This window comes from Dermacentor variabilis, chromosome 1 (assembly GCF_050947875.1).
Source record: "Dermacentor variabilis isolate Ectoservices chromosome 1, ASM5094787v1, whole genome shotgun sequence".
NCBI lineage: Eukaryota > Metazoa > Arthropoda > Arachnida > Ixodida > Ixodidae > Dermacentor > Dermacentor variabilis.
Window position 1 is genome coordinate 40,399,577 of NC_134568.1, and position 26,042 is coordinate 40,425,618.

Sequence of the window (26,042 nt, forward strand, 5' to 3'; positions counted from 1 at the left end):
AGAGTGTGCGTGTCTCGTGTGGGCCGTTCAGAAATTGTCATGCTATCTAGCCGGCTCGAGGTTTATCATTGAGACGGATCACTGCCCTCTCCAATGGCTGCAGACCATCTCTCCCAAAAATGGCCGCCTCCTGCGCTGGAGCCTCGCTTTACAACAATATTCCTTTGAGGTGCGTTACAAAAAGGGGAGTCTCAACGGTAACGCCGATGGCTTAAGTCGAAGCCCCTAACGTAGGAATCAGCCTCAAAATTGTTTGTTACTGATGTTTTCTTCCTGAGGCAGGATTTTTTTTAACATATTGCTTTTGTTTAGTGTTTCAAAGTGATGATATGCTTTCTAGTGCAATTTTTCAATTTGTGGACGCGTTCTGAGTGATGCTAGACTACTGTAAGGAACTAGGCAGTGGTATAAAAAGGGGAAAGAGCCTGGCAGGGCTTAGTGAGGGTTGTGCCGTGCTTGCTGACTGAGCGGTTGAGTTTTCAGCGTAGTTCTAACGCTTGCCGGGAACGAGAACAAAAATGTGAACTCTCCCGAAGTCACTTTGCAGTGTCCCGTGCGAACCTGAACGAGAGAACGAGGCCTTCTCTGTGCGCTGCGCTCAAGAAACGTCAAGGGACGCCCGACTTCGGTTATGAGCATCATCGAGCGACATCCCTCCGGACAGCGGATGCAGTCCCCTGTCCATCGGGATCTCCTTCCCCCGGCGGGGCGGTCTGTTGCGTTTCGCCTGCGACACGTGGTTTTGCCGGCGCGACTGCGGCGGGGCGGCAGACATTTTGGCCCGATCGTCGTCGCCGCAACACTCATCGCCAGGTGTTTCCAGGCGCGTCTGCGGCGATGCGACCGCCTAGGGATCTCGTTCCAGTCATTGTGCCCGAAACAGGCGATGCCAAAGCAGGGATCTCATTCCAGTTATTGGGCCCGAAACAGGCGATGCCAAAGCAGGGATCTCGTTCCAGTCATTGTGTCCGACCGGCAGCGCCACGACAGGGTGCTACGAGATCGTGCGCAGCGCCACGACAGGGTGCTACGAGATCGTGCGCAGCGCCACGACAGTGTGCGTCACCATTAGCCCATTGTACATTCACGTGCTCGTCTTTTGAGGGGTTCCTTCTTGCCCTCAACTGCGAGAGTATAAAAACAGCTGCCCCCGGACGCCAAAGAGGAGGGCTCCGATTTCTTCTGTTGAGTGAAGTGCTCTCCCGTCTCTCTACTTCGGTCAACCTGACCGCCAACTCTTTGCGATGTTAAAATAAACAAGTTGTTTCGTTGTTACCAGTCGACTCATGCTTTGCCGGGACCTTCGGATGCTTCGAGTTGTACCCCAGGCCGCCAGGCCAACGCTACCCTTGGGGCTTGCGACCCAGGTACAACCACGGGCGTCAGCGCCGAGTTCCCATCCGATCGCTCCAGTGTCGCGATCCGAAACAGTACACTCAAACATGGAGGTAGCTGGAACCTCCTCAAGCACTTGCTCAACGAGAATGAAACAAGGGCAAGCAAGAGAACGTCAAGGTTATCGCAGTATATATGCAGGAGAGGCATCGGCGCTAAGAACAGCTGCCTTATAGATGGGGCGGACACGTATAGTTTGTACACCCGAAGAACAACATGCGTACCAAGATCGCGGGAGGGAACAGCAGCCAGTATGTAAACGGCGCCGGCGCGAAACGACCACCGACGAAGAACGTTCCCCCGATGCTGAATGAAAACGATAATCGCGAGCCTGGGCAACCATTCCACTCTGTGAAGATGGAATGGCAGCGCAAGCACTTTGCTTTTCGTTTGAGAGCTCTGACTGTCGTCAGCTTTCGCTACCAATCTATTTTCGCAGAGTGGAATGGCTGTCTTCTTCATTATTATGATTATTGTTGTCGTCGTTGATGTTTTTCGATGTGACTGCAACAAATAAAGATGTCTGGTCAGCAAGGCACACGCTTTTTCGTGTCATCCTTTATTCAGCTTTGATAAAACATTTTGTCTACATGGCTCGATTCTCGGTTCATCATCCTTAGTGAATATCCGACATGCTGTTTAGGTCGCCGTCGTCATCATCTTTAGCGAGATGCCGAAGAGAGCGCCCAACAACGGCTTTCGCTGCAACGGCTTGTCGCGATAGACTTCTGTTTGCCCCTAGAGCGCATTCTGTTCCTTCACCAAAGATGGTCCTTGTGACCGGGACTATAATCAACTTCTTAAAAGTGGCATAGCTACATTTGGCTGTTTGATTCGTACCCTAGCATTGGTGCTGTAAGTAACTGATCTTTTAATTTGTAATCCTAGTGTATTCCGTGTTCCCATTTCGTGATTTTTTTTCCGTCCCTATCAGAACGTGCAATTAATGTGCTCTCGCCCATGGCAGCTGTAAGTTCAGTTTTGGTGTGAGGCTCGCGCCATTTTCTGACCTCTCATAACCATGCTCTCTCAGATTACTCTGCTGTGCCTTACATACCTCGGGTGCTAATCATTACAGAGAATGTAAGCGATAGTTATTATTTCTGTTCTACGGCGTAGCTTTCTCTGCCCTTCCACCCCCTGGAACAGTGCGTCTCTTCGCAAAGCTGGGCGTTCGCCAATCGCTCAGTGCTTATAGCAAAGCAGTAAGGTGCGTTTGACACGGGCTCGCGCTGCCTCGATGCCTGCTTCCACCTATTCGACGAGGGACACCCGACGCTTGCACTGCACCGCCAGGCGTGTATACGCTACTCGTACACCAGCGTACCGCACCCGCGCAATTCAAAGCGCGCATTACAACACCGTCGCCTAGCTCGAAACGTTAAGGACGGAGTTCGCAACGGAGTTACGAGTTGCGCGCGGCAGCACACAGCCTGCTCCGATCTTGCGACGCGCCGGGCGAGCAGCTGAAGCCAGCCGAGTGTCCGTGTTCGCTCTCCACATCCAAGAGCGAGTCGTCTTCCGACGAGTCGCCGCTTCTTGAGCGACGCCTCTCGTGGACCTCCGAAGCGGGCCGCTCTGGCGCGGACGCCGCGACGATGTGAGGGCGGCTGTGCACGGCCGTCGCGTTCGGCCGCGCAAAGACGGCAACGGGAAAATCTTGCGGCGCCGGCGGCCCGGGTGACAGGAGGGAAGGCAGGGTGGGCACCGCCAGCAGACTGGTGGTGGCCGTGGTGGAGCACGGCGGGCAGGCCACGTTCGACCACATCTGCAGGGCCGGCTGCTTTTGCAATGAGTCTTGAATCGCCAACGACTGGACCTCGAGACGAGCTGCGCCGGGCAAAGAGCGAATGGTGGTCACCTGTCAGTATGTAGACCCGGTATACGGAAGCCTCATTGAGGTCATATCTATAGCCAGCGTTTTTTTTTTTAAATTATGTTTCATCGAGCTTTATCTTACGAACGCCTACGTTTTGATCCGCCCAAATTTAGGCAGATCATATCACTCGAGACGGGAAGAGCGGAAGTCGAGTGAAATAGCAGTATAATTTTCAGGCTATATAGTGATCATTCCATTCGGCCGAAATGCGCAAGGCGCAGAAAGGTCTGTAAAAGGAAAAAGAGATATCGCCCATCCGAGTGTAGCAAGAAGCTACAAAACAAACCCACACAGTCCTTATATATATATATATATATATATATATATATATATATATATATATATATATATATATATATACGAGAAGAGAGGGGTTAACCGAGGGTCCCGATTTTTATTAGTCACATCATAAGACGCCAACAAACACTGACACCAAGCACAGCATAGGGGAAATTACTTGTGCTTAATAAATGAAATAAAGAAATCATAAATTAATGGAAATTAAAGTGGATGAAAAAACAACTTGCCGCAGGTGGGAACCGAACCCACAACCTTCGCATTTCATGTGAGATGCTCTACCAATTCAGCTACAGCGGCGCTGTTTCCCCATCCACTTGGATATTTATGTGTTCTAGTAGAACCCTGGGAGTGTTAACCAGCGCCACCACTCCCATACCTTGACGGCGGACGTGGAACGTCCTTTTTGCCGCAGGCGTCACGGGAACGTGAGTTCTTTAATGCACTTTAATTTCCATTAATTTATGATTTCTTTATTTCATTTAGTAAGCACAATTTCCCCTACGTTGTCCTTGGTATCAGTGTTTGTTGGCTTCTTATGATGACTATATATATATATATATATATATATATATATATATATATATATATATATATATATATATATATATATATATATATAGATAGATAGATAGATAGATAGATAGATAGATAGATAGATAGATAGATAGATAGATAGATAGATAGATAGATAGATTCGTAGGGAACAAAAAATATATATACGTTCCCTTCAGTGCTTCTAACCCGGTAGCAATGCCTTTGCGGGGCGGTCGCCCAACCATCTGAGCTAGCCAGGAGGCTAGCAGATCGTAGAGCGAGGCATGAACATGACAAATCAGTTCCGTGCAAATCCGCTAGATCCATAAAAAGGGACAGATTGCCATCCACCCAAGAACCGTATCCGCCGCGGTGGCCTAGCGGCTATGGCGTTTTGCTAACAGGTCGTCTGTTCGATCCCAGCAGTAGCGGCTGCATTTCGATGAGAGCGAAATGTAAAATCATTCGTCTACTTTGAAATAGGTGCAAGTTACAGGACCCCAGGTGTTCAAAGTTAACCTGGAGTCCCTAACTGTAGAACGCTTCATAATCTGGATAGTATTTTTCGCACGTAAAGCCCAATAAAACTAATTTTGGCTTTAAAGAGACAGAAATACTAGGAGGGAATGTCTCGTGATAGAATGAAGGCCACCAAAGTCGGCCTTAAGGCCGTGATATCAAAGCGTTTGACGCCGTCGCGCTCGGCACACGCGGTTCTCTCCTCCGAAAAGAAATATGCGACGCAGTAGCGACTTGCACTTGCCGCCCTTGCACGTCGAAACGAGTGAGATGAATTCACTTAACAAGAAATGATCGAACTTGAACAAGCGCGTGGGGAGAAAAATGTGCGTAGAGTTGTTGGTAAGAGCCTGTTGGACCGACATTTTAAGGCATGGGAGTGAGAAAAGCGAAGGGAGCGGCTTCATGGATAGTCCAGTTCACCTTTACCTCTGTTTCAGGGACAAAACCGAGAGTGTCGAGAAAAAATCAGGGATAGCCACCGCTTAGTCAGCTTCGTCAACCAGTGCAGTGGGACCAGAGCGCATGACACAAACGGAAGTATGACAGTCGCTGCGCATTCTACGATTATACAACAGAAACTACAAAACAAAATTTATGGTCCAAGAAATGCTTTACTTTGTTTGCAATTAAACACAATCCTACTGATCAAAGTTAATGGTCAGAAATCATGTTAAACAAACTATATGCGCATGCAATACCCGCCGTGGTTGCTCAGGGGCTATGGTGTTGGGCTGCGGAGCACGAGGTCGCGGGGTCGAATCCCGGCCATGGCGGCCGCATTTCGATGGGGGCTAATTGCGAAAACACACGTGTACTTAGATTTAGGTGCACGCTAAAGAACCCTAGGTGGTCGAAATTTCTGAAATCCTCTACTACGGCGTGCCTCATAGTCAGAAAGTGGTTCTGGCACGTTAAACCCCACAATTTGACTGACTTAAACATATTTAAGTAAAACAAGATGCCGTAGTACATGTATCACTATAGGCCATAATACAGGCTTCTAACAGTAATAATTACGAATTGCAGAAAAGGACCTTGTTCTCAATTTTCACAGATCAACATATTTATAAATGTTGAAGCGATGAATTGTACGACATTTTCGGTAATGTAAAGGTATCAGTTGGCGCCGTGATTCTTTCTAATCCATTCCGTTCCTCCATGCGTGCTAGCACCCGCACTAAATTATTGATCCTGTAGGCGCTTCCATCTTGTTAAGGACAGGAGGTCTCGTTTCTTATGCCTCTGTCACAAAGCCATAAAGATAGAAGGGTTCAGGACGATAGTTTTTTTCCAACTATTTTTTGGGCGAGCAATGTCGCAATCCTTGTAGCGTGCGAACACAAAGACCGCCGCCTGCCAGTTCTCGCATCGCTAAGGATGCGAGTCAGCCGACCAAAGAAGCTGCGCGTAGAGGATGGAGTTCATAAAACTCGGAAGCACGCATCCAGATGCTGTGAAGGCCAAACTAACATGTATACTTACCTCATTTGAAATAACTCGAATACGAAAGGCAGATTGCTACGAGATGGTAACGAGGAAAGAACAACAAAGTACGCGAAGAAAGCAAACACACGCTGCAGGTTCATTAACATACATAGTTATCTCTACTCATTTTGTCTTCAATTAGCAGTGCTAATTCGCGGTTGCTTACCACGCGCGAGCGTTTTGTTGCAGCTACACCGTGCAGGTTCAATAATAATGAGCCCACTAGTGGCTAAGCAACCATCGAACGCAATCCGCTCAGTGGCGAAGGCATATACTCGCCTTGTCCGATCATAGCGGTGGTACGCCGCTACAACACCCCTGTGCGACTCGCACAGTTCGACCCACACGAGACGGAAGCGCCGGCCGCTCGTCATCGTCGCCAGGCGCCCACGCTGCATGCTTGCTGACCCTTTCAGGCCCAGTGATCCCATTTGGAATCACATAGCGGCCTGGAAGAACGTGCCGCTTAAAATTTTCCAAGTCAAGACTGTTACACTTAGGAACGTTAGGCCTCAATTTTTTATATCCTCTGTGCACGCACATGTGTGTGTAACATTTGTTTAGCACCACTGGCACTCTACGGTCACGGATTTCCGCACCTGTATGCACCACATCGCGCAGTTCATAAATTCAAGGCAAAGAAACCCTCTTCGAACTGTTTATTTTGCTGATATTTATATTTACTGAGCCTAAGGAAAGATCCCCAAATAAAGTTTGCCAGAACAAAACAATCTCTTTCATTTCATTATTTTTTTCTTTGTAAACGCGATCGAAATAGAAATGATTGGAACTATAATCATTGATTGGAAATAGAATCATTGGAACCTGCCGCGCAATTTATGCTGGGCATGTAAATGAAATGCATCCCCGTAAATTTAAGCTTTCTCTAGGTAGACTTCTCTCTTCTTGTTTTTTGGGCAATCTGTTCAAGCGAATAACTTGTACTTTTGTAGTTGGTAAAGGTCAGCATTAGCTGTTTTCTTTTCTTCTCTTTTTTTTTTTTTTGAAAAGTGTATAACTGTAAGTTCTGCCATGCGACGCACCAGACACGCATATTGAATCATCATATGAACAAGAGAAAATTACTTAAATAACAGGAACAAAGGAATACTGCTTATCCCGCCAAAATATTATTGTTGATGATGTGAAGAAAATCCCCAACGTAATCAGAAAGAACCCCCCAGCAGCATTGTGTGCACATAAATAAAGAGGGGAAAAAAAGAACGAAGTAGGGAGGAGCCTTGCTTAGTCGACAGCCATACTAAGTTGTAGCTTCTTATAAGTTCTTCAAGGTGCTCTCATATATAACTGTTTTATAAGGTTGCTTCAAGACAAATCTATACGCTGGTCTGTGCGATCACCCAGTACATCTGGGAAGATAATTGCTGAAAAAAATCGAAATTTTTTACTAATTGGAGATTTCTCTGGGATTGTGAGAGTTATGCCGGGCAAATTTTACTGAAGTGAAGATGAAGTTTTCAGCACTGTAGGTGACATAATGATAAAATTACGCAGATCCCAAGCACTGCAGGAATCGATGTAAGCGAATCTTTCTGTGCTGAATGCTTTGATTGACCATAATCAGCGGCGATATTGACGGATAAAGCTTCATTTCTTCAACGTTTAGGCTAACACGAGAGTGGTGAGTTGATGTTAAACGTTACCTTGCGCGCACCACTGCTGTTTGTCTGCGTAGTACACAGAACACACAGAGAGAGGTGTTTGCTTGAGGCGTTGTTGTACGCCATATTTTATAACCTCTGGGAGGGTTGAGCGTTGTCATTTCCTCACATGGCACATCACATTGTGGCAGAAGTATTAAACTTGAATTGGATTATGGGGCTGTACGTGCCAAAACCACACTCGGATTATGAGGTAAGCCGTAGTGGCTGACTCCGGATTAATTTTTACACCGTGACGTTCTTTAACATGTCCTAAAATCTAAGTCGACGTGCATTTTCTATTTCGCCCCCGTCGAAGTGCGGCTGCCGCGGTTTGGATCAAATCCACGACCTCTATCTAGCAATGCCAGAGCCGCAAAGCTAACGCGTCGGGCACAGAAGCGTTGATTTGACGGTCGACCGCTTCCGTAGTGTCTCCTGGACCCTGCGGCGCGCTTTAATTAATGCGGCTCTGCTTCTGCGCGCCCTGCGTAAGTTGCCCGCTTGACATATTTGCATGGCGTTTGTTTTTCAGAAATAGCCGCAACGTACTGTACTGTACCCTGAACTTAAGCTTACCTGTTTACCCCCAAACGTTGTCGTATATAGTAGTGTGGTTTCCTTGCCTTCTTACGTCACCTCACCCCCTCTCTCTTGTACGGGAACTGCCCCTTCTCCTGCCTCTCCTTATTCTCCTCTCTACAGTTCTATCTGCGTCCCCTCTGGCCTCGCACGTTAGTAGAAAGGGAAGCACTGCAGTTTCTGCAGTGCTTCTGAGGGGAGTCACGGATGACTACAGCTGTCAAGCGGCTTAAGTGGCGACGGCCGGGGAGCTCCAGAGGGCATTGTGCAAATTCGACGCGGTGGGGGGAAAACGAGTTTCTCCTGTTGTCTTTCCTCTCTTACTCGCGCCTGTGATATGTATACACGCTCTGAACCACCCGTCAAGGCGGTGTGCGCGACAGCAGTAGCCCACAGCAGCAGCAGCGGCGGCGGCGGCGGCAGTGGGAAAATTGAAGGAAGAGGCAACGAAAGCTTTGAAAACTATAGGTTCGGTAGATAGAGCAAATTGTTTCATGCAAAAGGCAACAGCCATGTGACCCCCAATACACGCCCCAGATGCGACACACCTTCAAGGTGCAAGCACTGAATATCAGTCATTCAGGTCCAATGACGTGCTTGACTTATTTAGGTGCCACCAAGTCTTAGTCATTTCAATTGCTACACGTAATAAGATTACGCACGTAAATGTGTGCAGTCTGGTCGGTATGTTCCATCTATTCGAACCAGCATTACTTCATACCAGAAGAATCAATTACTTTAGTGCAGTGCACCGATATTTCCGACGTGAAAGGGTTTGAAAGTGCGCCAATAACGGAGGTGGCTATCACGAGACGACGCTGTAGATATCGCGAGCGATGCGCTCGCGCTGCTCCGTGCGTATGCAATGCGTGCAGCGTAGCATGGATACGACGCATGCGCGGTGCGGAGCAAAAAAAAAAAAAAAAGCACAAGCAGATACGCGCAGAGGCTTTCCGTTTGCACATGTACGGAATATGAAAGGTGATATCTGTACCAGTCATCTGCGAACTTTGCTCACTGGTTGAGTTGGAAAATGATGGAAGACGCGTACAGCGAGCGGAAATGAAAGTTGAACGATTGGCAAGAAGAACAGTTATCTCGTACGCACAATCTAAGCTTCAGCCACTGGTGATTTCTTTTTCATGTTTTTTTCTTTTATTGCTATTTTCTTTCCGGTTACCAGGCACCGAAATGACTGAGATCATGAAAAGTGGCTGGTCACGTAGTCACTTAGCCTGTGAAGAGTAAGCGATTATACACGTATCGACGCAAAGTAAGCTGGTGGATACACAAACAGGAAGCCATTTCATCCGTCTCTGTTGTCACCAACTTTCAAAATAGAGACGTCAAACTCGGATTTATAATGCAAAATCAGTAGCCCCAGGACGTCATTAGTCTCAATCAAGATTACAATTTTTTGCCCAGCCTAACCTATACCGGCGCTTGCAACAACAATTGAAGTCATACAGCACACGTCTCCGTGTCTATATTGGAAATAGAAAATCTTCTTTTTCTTCAAAACAAGGAGAAGAAGCAATAGCACTCGCGGATTCCCCCCACCGGTCAAATAGTTGCTTTCTTTTCTTTCGCTGATCGATCGATCCTTGCCCGCTGTCCATGCGAAGTCGTTAGCACACCGCGCGCTCGCGCTATCATAAGAAGAACGGTAAAAACTCCCTTAGCGGCGACGAAAACATAATTACGCGAGCTTTAGCGATACTCGAACGAGTCCCTGTTATGAAATTATTCAGGCTACACTGTCACTAAGCAGTAGCGTTCATCATCGCTGCGATGCCCGGCGTGCTTAATGATCCCAAGCAACGGACACGCGGGACTGTACTATTCGACATCGCGGAACAAATCAACAGGGGCGGTGGGGTTCAAAAAAAAAGAAGAAGGGGGCGCGGCGGGATGGGGAATGGAAGGGAGGGAGAATACGCAGCAAATAAAAGGATTAAAATAAAAGAAAAATAAACGTAGCAAGCTTGGCCAGAGAGTGAGAAAACACAAACCAAAGCAAAATATGAGTCGGAAAAGAATACCTTCCAGAAGCCGGGAAAAGGCACGATCGACGCTGAAGTTTGTCTCCCGCAGGAGCGCGTACAGGTAAACGAGCGGCGGCGCCTCAGCACCGGACACGGCGAGAGCGTTGGCGAGGCAGGCGAGGGCGTCTTGAACGTACCGGCGCTTCCGCAGTTCCTCGAGGATACCTAGATGTGGGGACACGAACATCAGAAATGAGCGCGTACGGACCCGACGACGCTTGCACAGAGCGCACTAACGGTGCTCTTGCGACGGCGGCGTCTGCGAGTGACTGATGCATCAGACCACTCGCAAATCGGCCTCTCAAAATGTTATGCCCTTTTGAAAGTGCAACACAGCGCAAACGAACATGGTGCACCACGTATGATCACTTTTCAGTTCTTTCTCATGTGCGAGCTCCCCCACGTCCACTTGTGAGCGACAATACGCGTAATAAATGACGTAAATAAGCGCATTTTTTTGAACAAGCAGATAAGCCCGCAACCTTTATATTTACCGCTTGAACTGGTGGACTGGGCGCAGAAGGCCAAGCAGGCACAAGGCCTTACTTGAGCCCCATCCCTCAGCCACTCCTCTTCCCCCTTTCAATAAAGTTTACCACCACCACCACCATCAATTTGTCAGGAACAAGAAAATGTTCCGTATTCTACGGTCGTTTTTCTCGAACATTCGCATTCGATGTGATTCGGTGATTTCACTGTTCGACCATCGTGGCATCGTTTTTATGCTAATCTCCCACATAAACATTGGCCGATGTTTTCTTCTCACCAGCTTCAAAGGCTTGATACGCGGTAATGACACGTCCCGGTATACGTTCCATCACTTAAATATGACAACTGCATTGGCGTAATTCCACTTGTGCAATTTTAACGTTAGTGAGCGTGTCAAAAAGAAGAAAAAGGAAAACAAAAGCTCTCAGGACCTCGTTCGTACTTCTGACCATGACTTTATTGCCTTGGTGTAAACCTCTTAGTGCAACTTAGCAACGGAGCAACATACTCGTCACGATGATATGTGACACTTTGGGTGAGTCATGTGCCACGAGTGCAGATACTTGCAAATGCTTATGGCAACAGACGAAACTAGGTGCTTATTGAAAAACTGCACACAATCGCCAATTGTTTATAGTACTTCTGCTGCTTTTCTTGCCGAACGCACCCGTCTCCCGCCAAATCGCTGACCACGCGTATACAAATCAATGCAAAATACCTATGAACATGCCCTTTCCCTTGCCACCAATACTCGCTGTCACACTTACATCGCTGAGAAAAGACCGCATTGTGCACGTAACCCCGATTGAATATTTTCCATCAGCTCTTCCTGCAGTGCGGTTCATCCTGTAAAAGTCCAGAATTCAGCGCACGAAGTTTTAGGTGCCAAAAACACGACATGACTTAGGCACGCCGTAGTGAAACTTATACTTCCGGATATGTTGACCACCTAGGGATCTTTCTAGTGCACGGCATACGGGCGTCTTTGCATTCACCCCCATCGAAATACGGCCGCCGTGGCCGGGATTTGATCCCCGCGACTTCGTGCTTAGCAGCGCAGAGCCATAGCCGTTAAAACAACCATGGCGACTGAGGCACCAGTACGAAATTAAATTAAATCTGCTGGTTTACGTGTCAAGACCACTAAACGATTATGAGGCACGCCGCAGTGGTGAGCGCCAGATTAATTTTGACCACCTGGTGGTCCTTAACATGCGCCTAAGTCTAAGTAAACAAGTGCTTCCGCATTTCATCTCCAACGAAGTGCGGCCGCCGCAGCCAGGATCGAACCCGCGACCTCGAGCATTCCTGCGCCACGCCACAACCACAAAGTTATTTGCGGCGGATCGCCGGTACGAAAGAAGGTTACAAATTGAATAGATGAAGTTGGGCGTATAGGTAAACGTTCACAATACAAAAGCGCTGATAAAAAGGAGACTTTGGAAGAACACAGGACAAGCGCTTTGTCCTGTGTTCTCCCAAAGTCTCCATTTTAGGCTGTGCGCTTTTCCATCATGAATGTTACAAGGCTTTCTGGAAGAGCCCGTAATGGCCTCTCGACTTACCAAGTGACATGGATGGAAAGAAGTCATAAGAAAAGAAAACTATGCCCTATCTATCTTGAAGCAGACGTTTACCAGCGTGAAGATAACGAGACGAAGGACGAGGAACACGAAAAAACACAGACGAGCGCTGAACACAGGCAGTGCTCGTATTGTATTTCTTCGTGTTGCTCATCCTTCCTCTCGTTTTCTTCGTGCTGGCAAACGTTTGCTTCAAGGTCATGAACCGACGAACTCGCACCAGAGTCTTGCTACGCTATATGCTTCACTGTGTGCACAACTCCGCGCTTCTCTGTTGTTTGAGTCTCGGAGTTCCGTACCTTCGAGGGCTGCTGAGGCCGTGAACGACACAGCAATACTGTTTACCAGGCTTGCAGACGCGAGGTCGCATTTTCGATCGTGAAAACACAGCCATCAGCAGCAAGCAAGCGTACGCAAATGGGCGTGCATGCAGTCGCTCCGACAAGGAGGAGAAGCGGCCGGCTGTGTTCGAATCTGTCCGCAAGGAGAGAGATCGGCGGTGGTACTGCGGGCATAAGCAGCGTCAGCCAATGACTCACACGGTTTCGCGCACGTAATAGTTTCCGAAAAAAAAACCTCATAATACTTGCACAAAACCACTTCTGCTTGGACAACCTCGGCTGGTCACTCCTTTCTCTTTCAGTATACGTTTGGCATTCGTAGCCCCGTATTCTCAAATGATTCACAACCCGAAGCTATTCATTCTGCCCCACCGACTCGAGCACGGCGCCGACGCTCGGCCGAAGAAGCCAGTAGGCTTTTCAAGAATGACTGAGAAGTGTCACAGAAGCACCGCTCCCGGCATCTGCCGAAGGGCCGCGCGCTGGCATCAGTTTTTCTCGAGTCGGGGGTGGAGTGCTGACCGGAGGAACGTTTTAGGACACGAGGGTTTATCCTACTCCCCCCCCCCCCCACACACACACTTTAAAGTTTATATTAATTTTCTAGCTCCCTTGGCTCCAGCGGTCTTTATAATAAAAAGAGGGACTGAAAAATCTTCGGCAATGAGTGCTATCGAACCTACAGGTCTCTGAGCCCAGCAGCGCGATGCTGTGTCCGTTCGACCGCGATCGCGGACTGGCCAATGGGGGACTCAATCTCACCGTTAGCCCTGCAATCTCTGATGACACTCCAAAGGAGGGGGATTGCGAGCGTGCGGCGCTATATCGCGCGGCGTCTCTAGACGGAAGCGCTAGAGAGGAGTCTGGCTGCAATACCACGGCTCATGCATGACGCCTTTCGGTGGTCGCTCTTTCAAGCCTCTCTATTAATATCATGATATACGTTTCATAATTTACAAACATAAACAATCTTACAAATCTTCTCACGTTAAATTAGTGTTATTATTTCACCGCCAATTACGTGTGTCCTCATCACTTATAAATACATATTATATGAATCTTACACCTACCTCTCACCACTCTTACAAATTACACGAGTTTGATACAACATAAAATTAAACGAATATTTACCAATTCTGTCAATAATGAACCTGCCAACACCAAATTACATGTGCAACACCACCTGAATGCTTATCACATTAACGACAAAAACTTCCTCAGAGGATGAGTGCCGCCCGAATTTTTAGGTAATGTTTTCAATATAACATCGCCTTATAGTAAAGAACGGCATTTATCATGAATTTTAGCTTAAATGAAGTAATTCGTTACAACCGTATTCATCATGAGCCAAGACACGGCAGCATTGCATCCAAAGCGAGCATACAAAGGTAGGCAATTTTGTTGTAGGGACGCCTATAACATTTAAAATCACAAAAAAATAATGACAGGAGTCTTCAGTGATTCCTTCGGCTCTAAACTCATTCACTGCGACGGCAGTATCATCTCCCATTGAAGCTACCAGCATCTTATTTGATGATGATGATGATGATGATGATGATGATGATGATTATGATGATGATTATGATGATGATTATGATGATCCACATATATGGCGCCCGTGTTTGGAAACCGGGCTGACAGAGTCCGACGTGACCGCGTTTACACGAACTTACTTCTGACGGGTTTGTTTTGGTTGTCGGCTTCTTCCTAAATGCGGTCGCATAAGTACTTATATTTTAAAGAATTTAAAAAATAAACATTTAATATAATATTTAAAATTTAATTATAACTGTGCGATAGTACGTAAAAAATACGGCGGATCAGATAAGCTCTCAACTTTTCTTCTTTGTGATATACGCAACTTTCTTTCTGCATGACATAGTAATGCAAGTTGTGGAACTCGGACTACGTACATCGACGGACGTTTGCACTCTCAGACTCTCCCTAAGTAAGGCATATTCATTTAGTTTTTCTGCATCGATTTACATAACTTTGTATTCAAAGTTGTTCGGGCAAAGGCTTATGCTAATTTTTTTCTTTCTTTTCGGGGGGGGGGGCGGGTTGTTCAAGGTGGTTTAACATTTTACTATTGGTAAATGGAGTATATCAATACCTTTTCTTCGGATAAGCTTCGTACATCATGTTTATGTTTGTTTGTTTGTTTTCTGTAAAACAGTCGCATTTCTTTATTCTAAACGTTCATTAGGACAATGTCTGAGCACTTACCTGCCCGACGTGACTGCAGGGTGGCATTTGAGATGACCTTCAAATTTGAAGTATACTTACACCATTGTTTTAATTCAGTTTTTGTGCAAATCAATATTTAGGCCGCATGCAGGTGTGGAGGCACTTGCTGTGGCAAAGGTTTCATGCTTTTAATGCTCGATTACGCATTTGAAAAGTACTAACTGGGCCCTCCAAGTAGACTCTGAGGCCGGAACTTCTACTACAACTGATCAAGAGCCAAATGACACAATGACACCTACGTGATTTGAAGAATTTCATTTTCTCTGTACATTTGCAGTACTGCTATTTAGGGGACCTGCGCTTGTGAATATTGTGAGCTACTGTGTGAGCTTTGCCGCAGCGAAGTCGCTGTTCGCATTGACGTTGTCGACGATTTTTTTTTTATTCACATACCCTAAGGGCCCTTTACGGGCATTACATAGGGGGTTAAAAAAAACACAGTATAGTGATCATATTGCATAACACAGTGAAAAATCAGAGAAGCATAAACAAACATGCGCTCAGGAAAACAGGGAACATATCTGCATAAAAGAAGTGTATTATTTTGACGTTGCTTTCCAAACGCCACCTTATTCTTTGTGCATCCTCTTTTGTGGGTATGTGCCTTGTTTTAGGCTTCTCATCTCTGTCATACACCGCTCCTAGCTTCGTGCCACAGACGCTGTATTCATGAGCATGACAACGAAGAATCGCACGTATACACACCGCCATCTTGTCAAGAACAATGTCCATACTACACACATAATGTAATCCTCGCCCACTGCAGTATTGCTCGTTCTGGCCTCCGAGATACATACACAGATGCCACTGCTCTCAGGGTCTGTGGAGAACGCAGAACTTTGCACCAGGTGACCAGTACTGTTGTTGGGCGATAGGCGTAAGTGTTCTTTTAGGATGTCCCAATATGGCTCTTAGAAAATGTATAGACATTACACCATATTCCATACGTTTTCAGCCAATTAAGAACCATGACGGCCATCCATGACATGCTTCGTCTTGTTGGAACTACACAGTCTCTGGCAAAGTCAGATGCGTGGCAGGCAAGCTGAAATTTCCAGGTCTACAATGCCATTTTTCCGTGAAACTGGAGCGTGTGTGCGTAGGTGTGTATGCGGCGCAAGAGCTGCCGTCCCAGTGGACATTTTTATTGGACCAATGCTCCTGTTAGACTGAATATTATGTGCCTGCCCATTTAGAGCTTCGTACACCTCTACGACTTACTTTCATGCGTTAAATAAAGAAAAAAAATTTTCACGATAGCTCGGTGATTAGCGCACTCGACTCTGACATCTGGCACGATGTCTGAGTTGCCTCTGACATCGTGCCAGTGGCACTAACGGCGCACTATAGTACTCGCACGAGGGGGCACTAAATTTATCCGTCTGACAGGATACAAGGATGGATCAACGAAATGCTCCGTAATTTGCAAGCGAATCTTATTTAGGGAAAGGAAACGCAACGCCTTGCATATATCGACCCGTCAGAAAAGGAACAAGACCGTGCCGCGTAAAATACCAGCGATAAGTGTGTCCCGTATGTCCTTTGAGTTATGTACCGCAATACCTTTGTCCTACGGCAGGTCGTGCATTAGAGAGAGCGAACGAGTCGGCGCTTTGAACATGCGATAGCGTGAGCACGGCAGAAATGTTTACTGAGGCGTCGAAGGCCACCTGGTGGCCCATGCACTCGCGGGTGCCGTTGCGCACCGCCCCGTGACGAATGTGCATGCGTGTCCAGGTCGCGGTGCCAGCGCGCTCGCAAAATTATGGAGACGAAAGCAATGCCCAGCGTGCATGTGTTCAGGGAGTTCTCTTTGAGAATATGAATTAGCGTCTTAGAGAGGAAGGCCGCAACTCGCGCTGTACCGTGGTGCTGAGGTGCGTGTGTGTGATCTCAGTTTCGTTTCTTGTTTAAGCCCACTCCTCTAGTTTGGTTCGCGTAAGTTCTGTTTCTTGATTTTCATCCCTGTTGTGGTAATATGCTGGCCCCCTTTCTTTCGGTAATATTCATTAGCAAGTAATTGTGTAAAAGTGATGAGATTTTGTTCAAGTAAATACAGAGAGGTCGACTTGAGGTAGTGTGTTTTTCTAGCCGGCTACTCTGCACAGGCGGAAGAGGAAAATGGGAAGAAGGGACGAATGAGGATGAGAACAGAGTACAGGGTGGCTGCCAGATACACGATCTCGTAGCACTGCTAATGGCACAGGCTCACGTCGACCACTGACGAAAGCGAGCACTGACAAGAACCACTGACGCAAGCGAAGGCGCACAAAGACTTGCCGGACATCGATACGCACCAAAAAGATAAACTAGTGACTGGAACTCATTCACGGGCGTACTATGGTAAGAGAGAAAGCGATTTCTCTCTCCATAGTATTAGTAGCAGAGGGATCCGGCAACATTGATGTCTTCAGGCAGCATGTGTGGGTTTATTGGCAAGTTGCCTTCGCCCGAAAGAGATCACGTACTCGTTACGCCTGCGGCATAAAGGATGTTACACATCCGCCACCAAGGTTTGTGAGTGGTGGCACTGGCTAACACTTCCAAGGTTAGTTGTAGTAGTAAAAACATAAATGCCCAAGAAAGTGGTGGGTAAAGGCGTCGCGGTAGCTCAATTGGTTAGAGCGTCGCACGCGTAATGCGAAGACGTGAGATCGTTTCCCACCTAAGCAAGTTTCCCCTATGGTATCCTTGGTGTCTTTGTTTGATGGCTTCTTACGATATGACTGTATGTATATGTATGTATGTATATATTTATAAAAAATTATGGTGTTTTACGTGCCAAAACCACTTTCTGATTATGAGGCACGCCGTAGTGGAGGACTCCAGAAATTTCGACCACCTGGGGTTCTTTAACGTGCACATATATATATATATATATATATATATGTATGTATATGCGAAATGCGAAAACACCCGTGTACTTAGATTTAGGTGCACGTAGGTAGAAATGTAGGTGTGCATATATATATATATATATATATATATATATATATATATATATATATATATATATGCACACCTACATTTCTTACACTTTGATACTCCTAATGCTAATGTCATCAGAAAGCTTAGCACTAGCTGTTTTATATCCGTAGAATATGCCGCCACGGAAAGACGCTCCTCATCCGACCGGAGTACGATGAACCGCAGCGTTCGCATCGTCTGACCAAGGTAGAACGGGCAGCAGCCCGAAAAAAAAAGGCAGCATAGAAGCAAATTAAGGGAAGAAGTGTGGCGAAAGATAGTGGCGGCGTTGTAGGTGGTGTATGGCCATGGTATTGACCATAATCCGAGGTGAGAATAAGTGGCGGGCGCGTACTTCAGAAACTTTTTCACCAATGTCACGTTGGGGTCATCGCTAGTGGTTCCATAACAGTACAATACCGTCTTCTATACCTCGTATTTTTCTCAAGATCGCGTGGTAGTATGCAAATGTGTTGGTGAGTCGGGGGCTCACAAATGCTTTTCGCAATAGTTGAGTTTTGAGACTAAATATAACGCCGAAGTCGGCAATCATTTTACGGTTCAATGACCGCGTTCTAACCATTTCCGCGCATTAACGCGCCCTGCTCAACAAAAACTTGATGTAGCAAAGTCAGTAAATGAAGCAGACGCGGTCAACACCGAGTGTCAAAGTGGAAAGAAAGTGTGTGAATCTGAAGTGTGGGAAGCCGGTCACGCGGTAGAGGTAGTCTGCGCATGTATGTATGTATGTATGTATGTATGTATGTATGTATGTATGTATGTATGTATGTATGTATGTATGTATGTATGTATGTATGTATGTATGTATGTATGTATGTATGTATGTATGTATGTATGTATGTATGTATGTATGTATGTATGTATGTATTCCACTACGCCTGCAGGCTTGCGACGACGGCAAATGCGCCATTATCACGCCAAGCTTCCTCATCATCGTGGCGTATACTCTACCTGGAAGCCGACAATGTACAGCAACCGGAATCGATGGTACACGCGGCGTAAATCAAACGCCCTGGCCCTCGTATCGTGACGCCTATTCGCGCACTAAGCGGCTGTTAACTCCGAGTCACGCCGCGAAGAATGACACCCACTATATTTCGGCTGGTCTTGCGCGCCGATCCGCGGTGCACTCATGTGCGAGGCAGTTCCGTCGACTTCATCAATCGAGCGCCTCAGTGACCGACAGAGAAGCTGAGCGTTCACAGATGAATGGGACAATGAATGTACTACCTACAGTTGTCATAGCCGGGTGATCAGTCTCGCGGCAGTAATATGCGACACCTGTATCGAGAGCCGCCGCCGGCGCCTCTGCTTAGCATTTGGAGGACGATTTATGGGCTTCGATCACTTCCCCCTGACTGCTGCACGTGCGTACGCCCAAGCTACCGACGGTGCCGAAGGGAACGCGTGATCGTCGCCCGTGCTGAACCACCGCCGCGTAGCAAGATAACAAGACACCGGGCCATCGCGCGGCCTTGCTTTAGCTTTGCTCTTGGTTATTTCCCTATTGCATGTCGCTCGAAACGGCAATGACTTGACCCGCCGCGTTAGCGCAGTGACTATGGCGCATTGCTGCTGAACACGACGTCGGGGGTTCGATTTCCTTGTCGCGGCGGCCGCATTTTGATGGAGGCGAAATGCAAAAACGTTCGTGTGCTGAGATATAGGTGCGCGTTAAAGAACGCACGGATGATCGAGACTCGTTCAGAGTCCTCCACTACGGCGTCTCTCGTAGCCCAAGTGTTGCACTGCGTTTTTACAGCACGTGAATCAAATAATCAGTACACGACTTTGTGGTCTATACCACAATTTTGAGCTAGGACGGACTCTTCAGAGTTAAGGATTTTGTATGTTGTTATGTAGCGTATTATGCATAATATGCATCATGCATGTTATTATAAACTACATAGCAAGTAACGGAAGTGTAACTGGGAAATTTTAGAGCAATGTTCCTTCTATCATGCATTTGGATGAGGCTTGCTACAATGAGGTTCAACTGTGTCAGTGCTGCCACACCATGCGGGCCCGTAGTATAATGCTGCCCATCTGAGTCACCACTGCTCGTGCTACAGCACTATACAGCTTGCACGTAATTTCTCTTTAATCTCTTTGATGATCCACCGGAAAGGCGAAATTATCAAAAACATGTCTTTTCTTGGCGTGTACAGGTCCATGGGCGCCAACAGCGAGATTTGCAGAATTAACGTGCATTGGCCAGCACTTTCTTTTGTACATTTAAATGGCCTGCGATTCCGCAATCTCGAGGAGACTTCTGCATTCGAGAGAAAGTGCGCACTCGTGCGTGTATTGTCACTATCACGTGGTATATTTCTTTCTTGCACCTTTCTCGTGTACGAGGGAAGTGTATGAGTGAAAATCAGTGACCTGGCCGCCGTAAAATAAATCTGGGTGACAAGAATCTGCTGGGCTGTCTTTCGAAAGCACGGCACTTCAAAGCCACACCGAATACGTGTCATAATAAGCCCACAGATAGAGCGTGTTGCCAGCTAGTGCTAATTTTCGGTGCAGGAACCAGACAACAAAGCAGACAAGAAAAAAGAGCGCTGTTTGGGCTTGCCTTGTTCATTTGGTTGTGCCGTTTTCGTCGCTGTAAAATATATCACAATTCAAACCAACTAGCCCTACAACACACTCTTGTGTTTCACTCCTCCACTTATGTCTTATATATATATATATATATATATATATATATATATATATATATATATATATATATATATATATATATATATATAGAGAGAGAGAGAGAGAGAGAGAGAGAGAGAGAGAGCGTGTGTGTGTGCTGTTAGCTGCACAACATTTTTAAAAAGCGCCTGCGGTAGGCAGCACAATCCTAACACTTGAACTAAATTACTCCTTGAGGCGAACATTACTTCCCCAAGAAATCAAATGCGTAATTCAATCATTAACAAAAGTTCATCGACTAAGTGTTTTACCCATTAATTTACAGCAACTATTGCAACCCAGCAACTGTAGCTAGTGAGTTTGCAAGGAATATCAGTTTGGAACGAATTCTAAGGACGGCAACGGTTCCGATATATGCGCCGTGAAACTTGCAGCAAAAATGCACTGTTCTTCCAGTTACTTATTTATTAAAGCGCTGTTTTAAGCAATTAAGCAAGGATGCCCAAAAGTAACTGGAACGGCAGTGTATCTTTCAGACACTTAATACGAGGGTGAATCAGAAAGTCTTTGACCCTATTTTTATTAGCAAAATAAGGTGCATACAAATAATTACAAATATACGTACTATTATACGTATATTGCACTATTTTCCGCATAGTTCCCGCACCGATTCAGACCCCCATTTGTCCCATCACAGCACTAAATTTGAGATGCCCCTGTCGTCAGTCAGCGACGCGCGCGGCCTCTCCGAACACCCATTGTGATGTAAGTCTTCGCAGCCTTTTGTGAACTCACGACACCACCATTTCACACGTCTCAAAGCGAGACACCTTTCCCCATACGTGGGATGCATTTTCCTGTGGATTTCAATGGACGTTCGTTCCTTGCGCCATAGGAAAGGAATCACATTTGTTGATCATACGCAGTGGACGTGTGAAGCACACCTGCTATCTTATACAATAAAGTCCCTTGATAATTTGAAAGTATCGCCACTCTTTGAGCTCTGCCGCCGCCTCGCAACCTCCTCGCCTCCTTCTCGACCCTTGCGTGTCCCCCCCCCCACCCCCACCCCGCGGGAACAAGTTTTGCACCCGTTTTTCTGCACGATGATTGGTCTCCTTGCCGCTGCCCTTAGAAACTCGCGGATCTTGTGTTTTGCTTGTGTTTTACTTTTTCGTTGGCGCCATTTTTCTCCTTAGCTGTGCTGGTTCGGCGGAGGTAACGTTGCACACTGCGTTTCCTGCGGTGTTGCGCCAGCGCTATGCCGTGCTGTACCGCATATAACTGCAGCACGAAGCCTGAAGATGGCTATGCAGTTTTTGTGATACCACAGGGAAAGCGTCACGGCTTGCGCAAGAAGCAGTGGGTGCAGAATGTTGGCCCAAAAGAACTTTGTTCCGACAAAGAACAGTGTTGTTTGCGAGATAAGGCGCCTTTCTTATTGCTCGTATTGCTCATCAGCGTTTTACTGCGACAACTTGTACGATGCATGAAAATGGAGGTGTACTCAGTATGCTGAATATTCTGCTGGGACTCATCTCCTCGCACGTTGTCGACTGTTATTCAGTCGAAAATGCATCAATATAGGTTCTGCTTTCCGCTGTGAACAATCATGTGCAAAGATACGGCCTCTCGATCACACTTTTCGTGATTGCTAGCATCCACTGCCTGTTTTACTGAAAATCAAAATAGCGGCTTGTAGAGAAGATTTCTTTCCAGCTTACTTCGATGTGTGCGTCAGTCACTTAGATACAATTAATGCAGGCCCTGAAAAAAATCAATGCAAAGAGAGAGAGAAAGAGGAAAGGGGAAAAGCATGGAGGTTATCCAGAGGGGAAGATCCGGTTTGCTACCCTACTCTGGGGAGAGAGGGGAGAGGGAGGTAAGTATACCAGTGGCATTCCGGGTGATGAGCGCCACCTAGTCTACATTGTGTTTTTAATGCGCAAGCATTCTTTCGCGAGTACCTCGGCACCATCATGCGAAAAGTGTAATGCCTTGTATCTGCACAAAAATGCGTAATTTGCACGATGAAGATATTTTATCGTAATGATAGTGTAAATGTAGATGATTGGTAGCTTAAGGGACAAGGGACAATTTAACCCCCCCCCCAAAAAAAAATTAAATGAAAACAGAAACCCATGGAGACTACTCAGTGCTCGTTAGAAAATGCAATAGTAGGGGCGGGACAACTAAAATTCGTGGGTGGGTCAACTTCAGATTTGGAGTTGGGCCAACTTCCAATTTGGACGTAGTCCAACTTAAATTTGTGCGTGGGCGAACCTAAAATTTTGAGTTGGCCAAGTGAAGTTCGGCGGTGGGCCAACTTGAAATATGGGGGTGGGCCAGCTTAAATTTGGTGGGTTAATCAACTTGAAATTTGGACGTGATCCATCTTAAATTTTGGGGCGGGCTAACTGAAATTCGTGGGTATGCTTGCGCATACTTAGACAACTCCAGTAAGGGTTGCGCGTTGTTTTTCAGTTCTTGAATTTGCTTTCAATTGAGCTGCCACGCACGCATGAGTGGGTGACGATTATTATTTGGTTTTCTCGCGGATACAGGCAATGTGCAGGGGATGTTCACATGATCGCGCACACTTACTCACACTGAAATTGCGCAACCAACCTATTCAGTTTAGAGACCACAGCGTAAAAGCTACTTTCACACTGAGAAGATAAACACATGGACGGACGATGCACTCGCGACTAATTAATTATAAGAAAGCACGCTGAATATAATAGAAAAACTTTCTGTGGGCCTAGTTGGTGCATATTCGACAAATATATTTGAAGCGCAAACAAGAGACATGGCGCTAAAGGAAGGTCATACACAGGCCTGTCCTGTGTCTCTTGTTTGGGCCTTAAAAATAGTTGAATATAATACCTGCGGTGCACATGCGCGCACAGGCAAGAAAAAAAGCCAAACACAGAGGGGTGTGCCACAAGCAATACTATATGAGATCCAGAACGTAAAGCATCTTATTATGCGACAGAAATGTCTGGAGTACATAACTCGCCTCAAAGCTCTTTATACATCAGTATACCCCATTCGTACCGCTTTAAGAAGAAACGAACCTCCTCATAAACGTTACCTGCAGCTTTCTCGATGATGTTATCACCATTCTTTTCAAAATTTTCTGCGCCACTGGGGCGTGCAAGTGGCCCAAAATCATGCGCCTCCATCGAATGCTGCGCCTCGTCCGCTGGAGCCAAGGAGAAAGAGCGTGCCGTGCGCAGAGTGCGCAACTGAAGCGCGAGGAGAATCGAGGAGGAATGCGCCACGGGGACGAGAGTGTCGCTACTTTCAAATTATCTACGGGCTATATTCAACAACTGACAGCAGCGCGGTGCCGCGGAGCTACCGGCAGGTAAGGCCGGGTCGGTCGAAGTCCACCGCTGGGAATGGATATGTTGACTTCGCATTTACAACCGCAATTTGGCTAAAAGAATAGGGGCAAAGACTTCCTGGTTCGCCCTCGTATCTAGAAAACTAGTGCCTTCTTGAGAATTTGTTCCAAGTGGATACGCCTTTCAAACTCACCGGCTCCTATTCGTAAATTGCAAATGTACCCTAATTAAATAATTAAGTAATTCAGTAAATAATTAATTAGGTAATTGTTACAGTCCATGATAGGCATTCAGCTAATCATTTTGATTTCTCGTAGAATTATTGGGCATTTCATCGAACAATTCAGTTCATCGGTTAGAATTGTGCTACTCGGCACATGCGATATTTAAAAGTGCGGTGCAGATAAAAAAAGGACACGCCTGGTATATTCGCACTCTACCACTAAGAACTGTGGCTTCTCGTTTTGACATCGCTACTGACCCATAACCCTACTTTTCTGAAGGTGACATTATAACAAGTGCCGATACGACGTTCATTGATGCCCTTGCAATAATTGCACGCGTCGGCTTCACCAGTCGTATACAACCTTTGCGAAACTCAAGATGAGATGTCTCATTCGCCTGGCGATATGCCGTGCGTAAAATAAGCAAAATGTAAAACGCGCTACATTTCTCCGCACCTTGTATAGCTGTTTCCTCGGTGTCGGTTGACACGCGTTCGTAGTGAACGTGACATTCCTTAAATGCCTACGAAATGTTCCTCTGTACCCGGCGTAAACAAGTGCATACAACGGGTGAATCTCCGCGGTGTGATTGGCGGCCTTTGATGCCTCATGCAAAAGGAACGCGAATCATTCGTGGTCGGCCGCAAGCTCCCCGTTGGAGACTGGCATCACGGGACGAGATAACTTCTAACTTTTCCATCTCAGGCACAGTGCAGCCAACTGCGTATACAGGTCTATAAGTTCAGCGTGAGCGTTCCAGTCACCATGGCGTTCATGGAAACCTAAGCTCGCTCCTCTCTGGAATGTCAACGGCTACGCGTGACTGCAGTAAACACTGTTTCACGAGTTTCGCGAGTGTGGTTCTTGCGCTCAATTTGAGATAGTTTTTTTTTTTTATATATGCGTAAAACGCGAATGTGAAGCTGCAGATTCACCGGCGCTTTGTCGCCACGGCAATCGCAGTGACTTTTGCAGAAAATCGCGTGCGTCTCTAGTGGCAGCCCGCTGATGAGCCCGGATGAAAGGCGTGCGCTGGCTCCGCTATCTTTTGCTACTGTCATGTGTTTGCGTGGCTATTTTGACAGACACGTATATCATCTAGCCTTTTTCTACTGTTTTAGTTCAGCAAGTACTATGGAAGTATCCTGAATTTTCGTTCGCAAATGTGCAAATATTCATGCATCGCGCCACGAGGCGCTAAAAGTCATGTCCGTCCTATTTTTTTTTTTTCTTACGCCGCTTGTTAGTGTTAGTGCTGCCACGTTTGGTTAGCGTATCGCTGGGTTCTGGCGGATTTGCTTTTGTACGCGTTGTAATGAAACCTGATGGATACGTGACAAGGAAGTCTGCGATAGTGATAACGTATAGGCATGGACACTTACATGCGTTGATATGATGTTCGACTTTCGTACCCGTCTCTAGAAAAGAAGTAAACTAAGAAGCTCGTTTACCATGTACTGAAGCAGCTGATAATATTGGACGCGCCAACTGTCCTTTTCCGTCGTGCTGCTCAGGATACAAAGCTGCGTGCTGTGCTTGCAATAATGGCGTTTTTTTCATCCAGACAAACTGCGCCCAATAACGCGCTATGGCGCGAGGCCGGCTCTCCTCGGCGCACAACTGATATTGCACCGAGTGCATAATGCTACGATGGGTTTATCATATGAGCTGCTGTGGTGCCACTAGACTGGCGTGGAAACAATGACACGGGAGCTGTAAGTGCCCGCTCGGTAGTGCCGCTACTAGAGTACGCTGATCGCCGGCTGAGAGA

General features: G+C 46.7%; 1 protein-coding gene across 1 annotated transcript in view; it reads right to left on the reverse strand.

The window, feature by feature from the left end:
• Nucleotides 1-1,917: 1,917 nt before the first annotated feature.
• LOC142576643 (uncharacterized) overlaps nucleotides 1,918-26,042 on the reverse strand; it is a 52,641-nt gene continuing 28,516 nt past the window's right edge. Inside the window, exons 3-4 of the mRNA XM_075686867.1 lie at nucleotides 10,401-10,568; nucleotides 1,918-3,225 (exon numbers count right to left, since the gene is read on the reverse strand). Coding sequence (XP_075542982.1) covers nucleotides 2,801-3,225; nucleotides 10,401-10,568 — 593 coding nt within the window. The 3' untranslated portion in view covers nucleotides 1,918-2,800. The remainder of the gene's footprint in view (nucleotides 3,226-10,400; nucleotides 10,569-26,042) is intronic.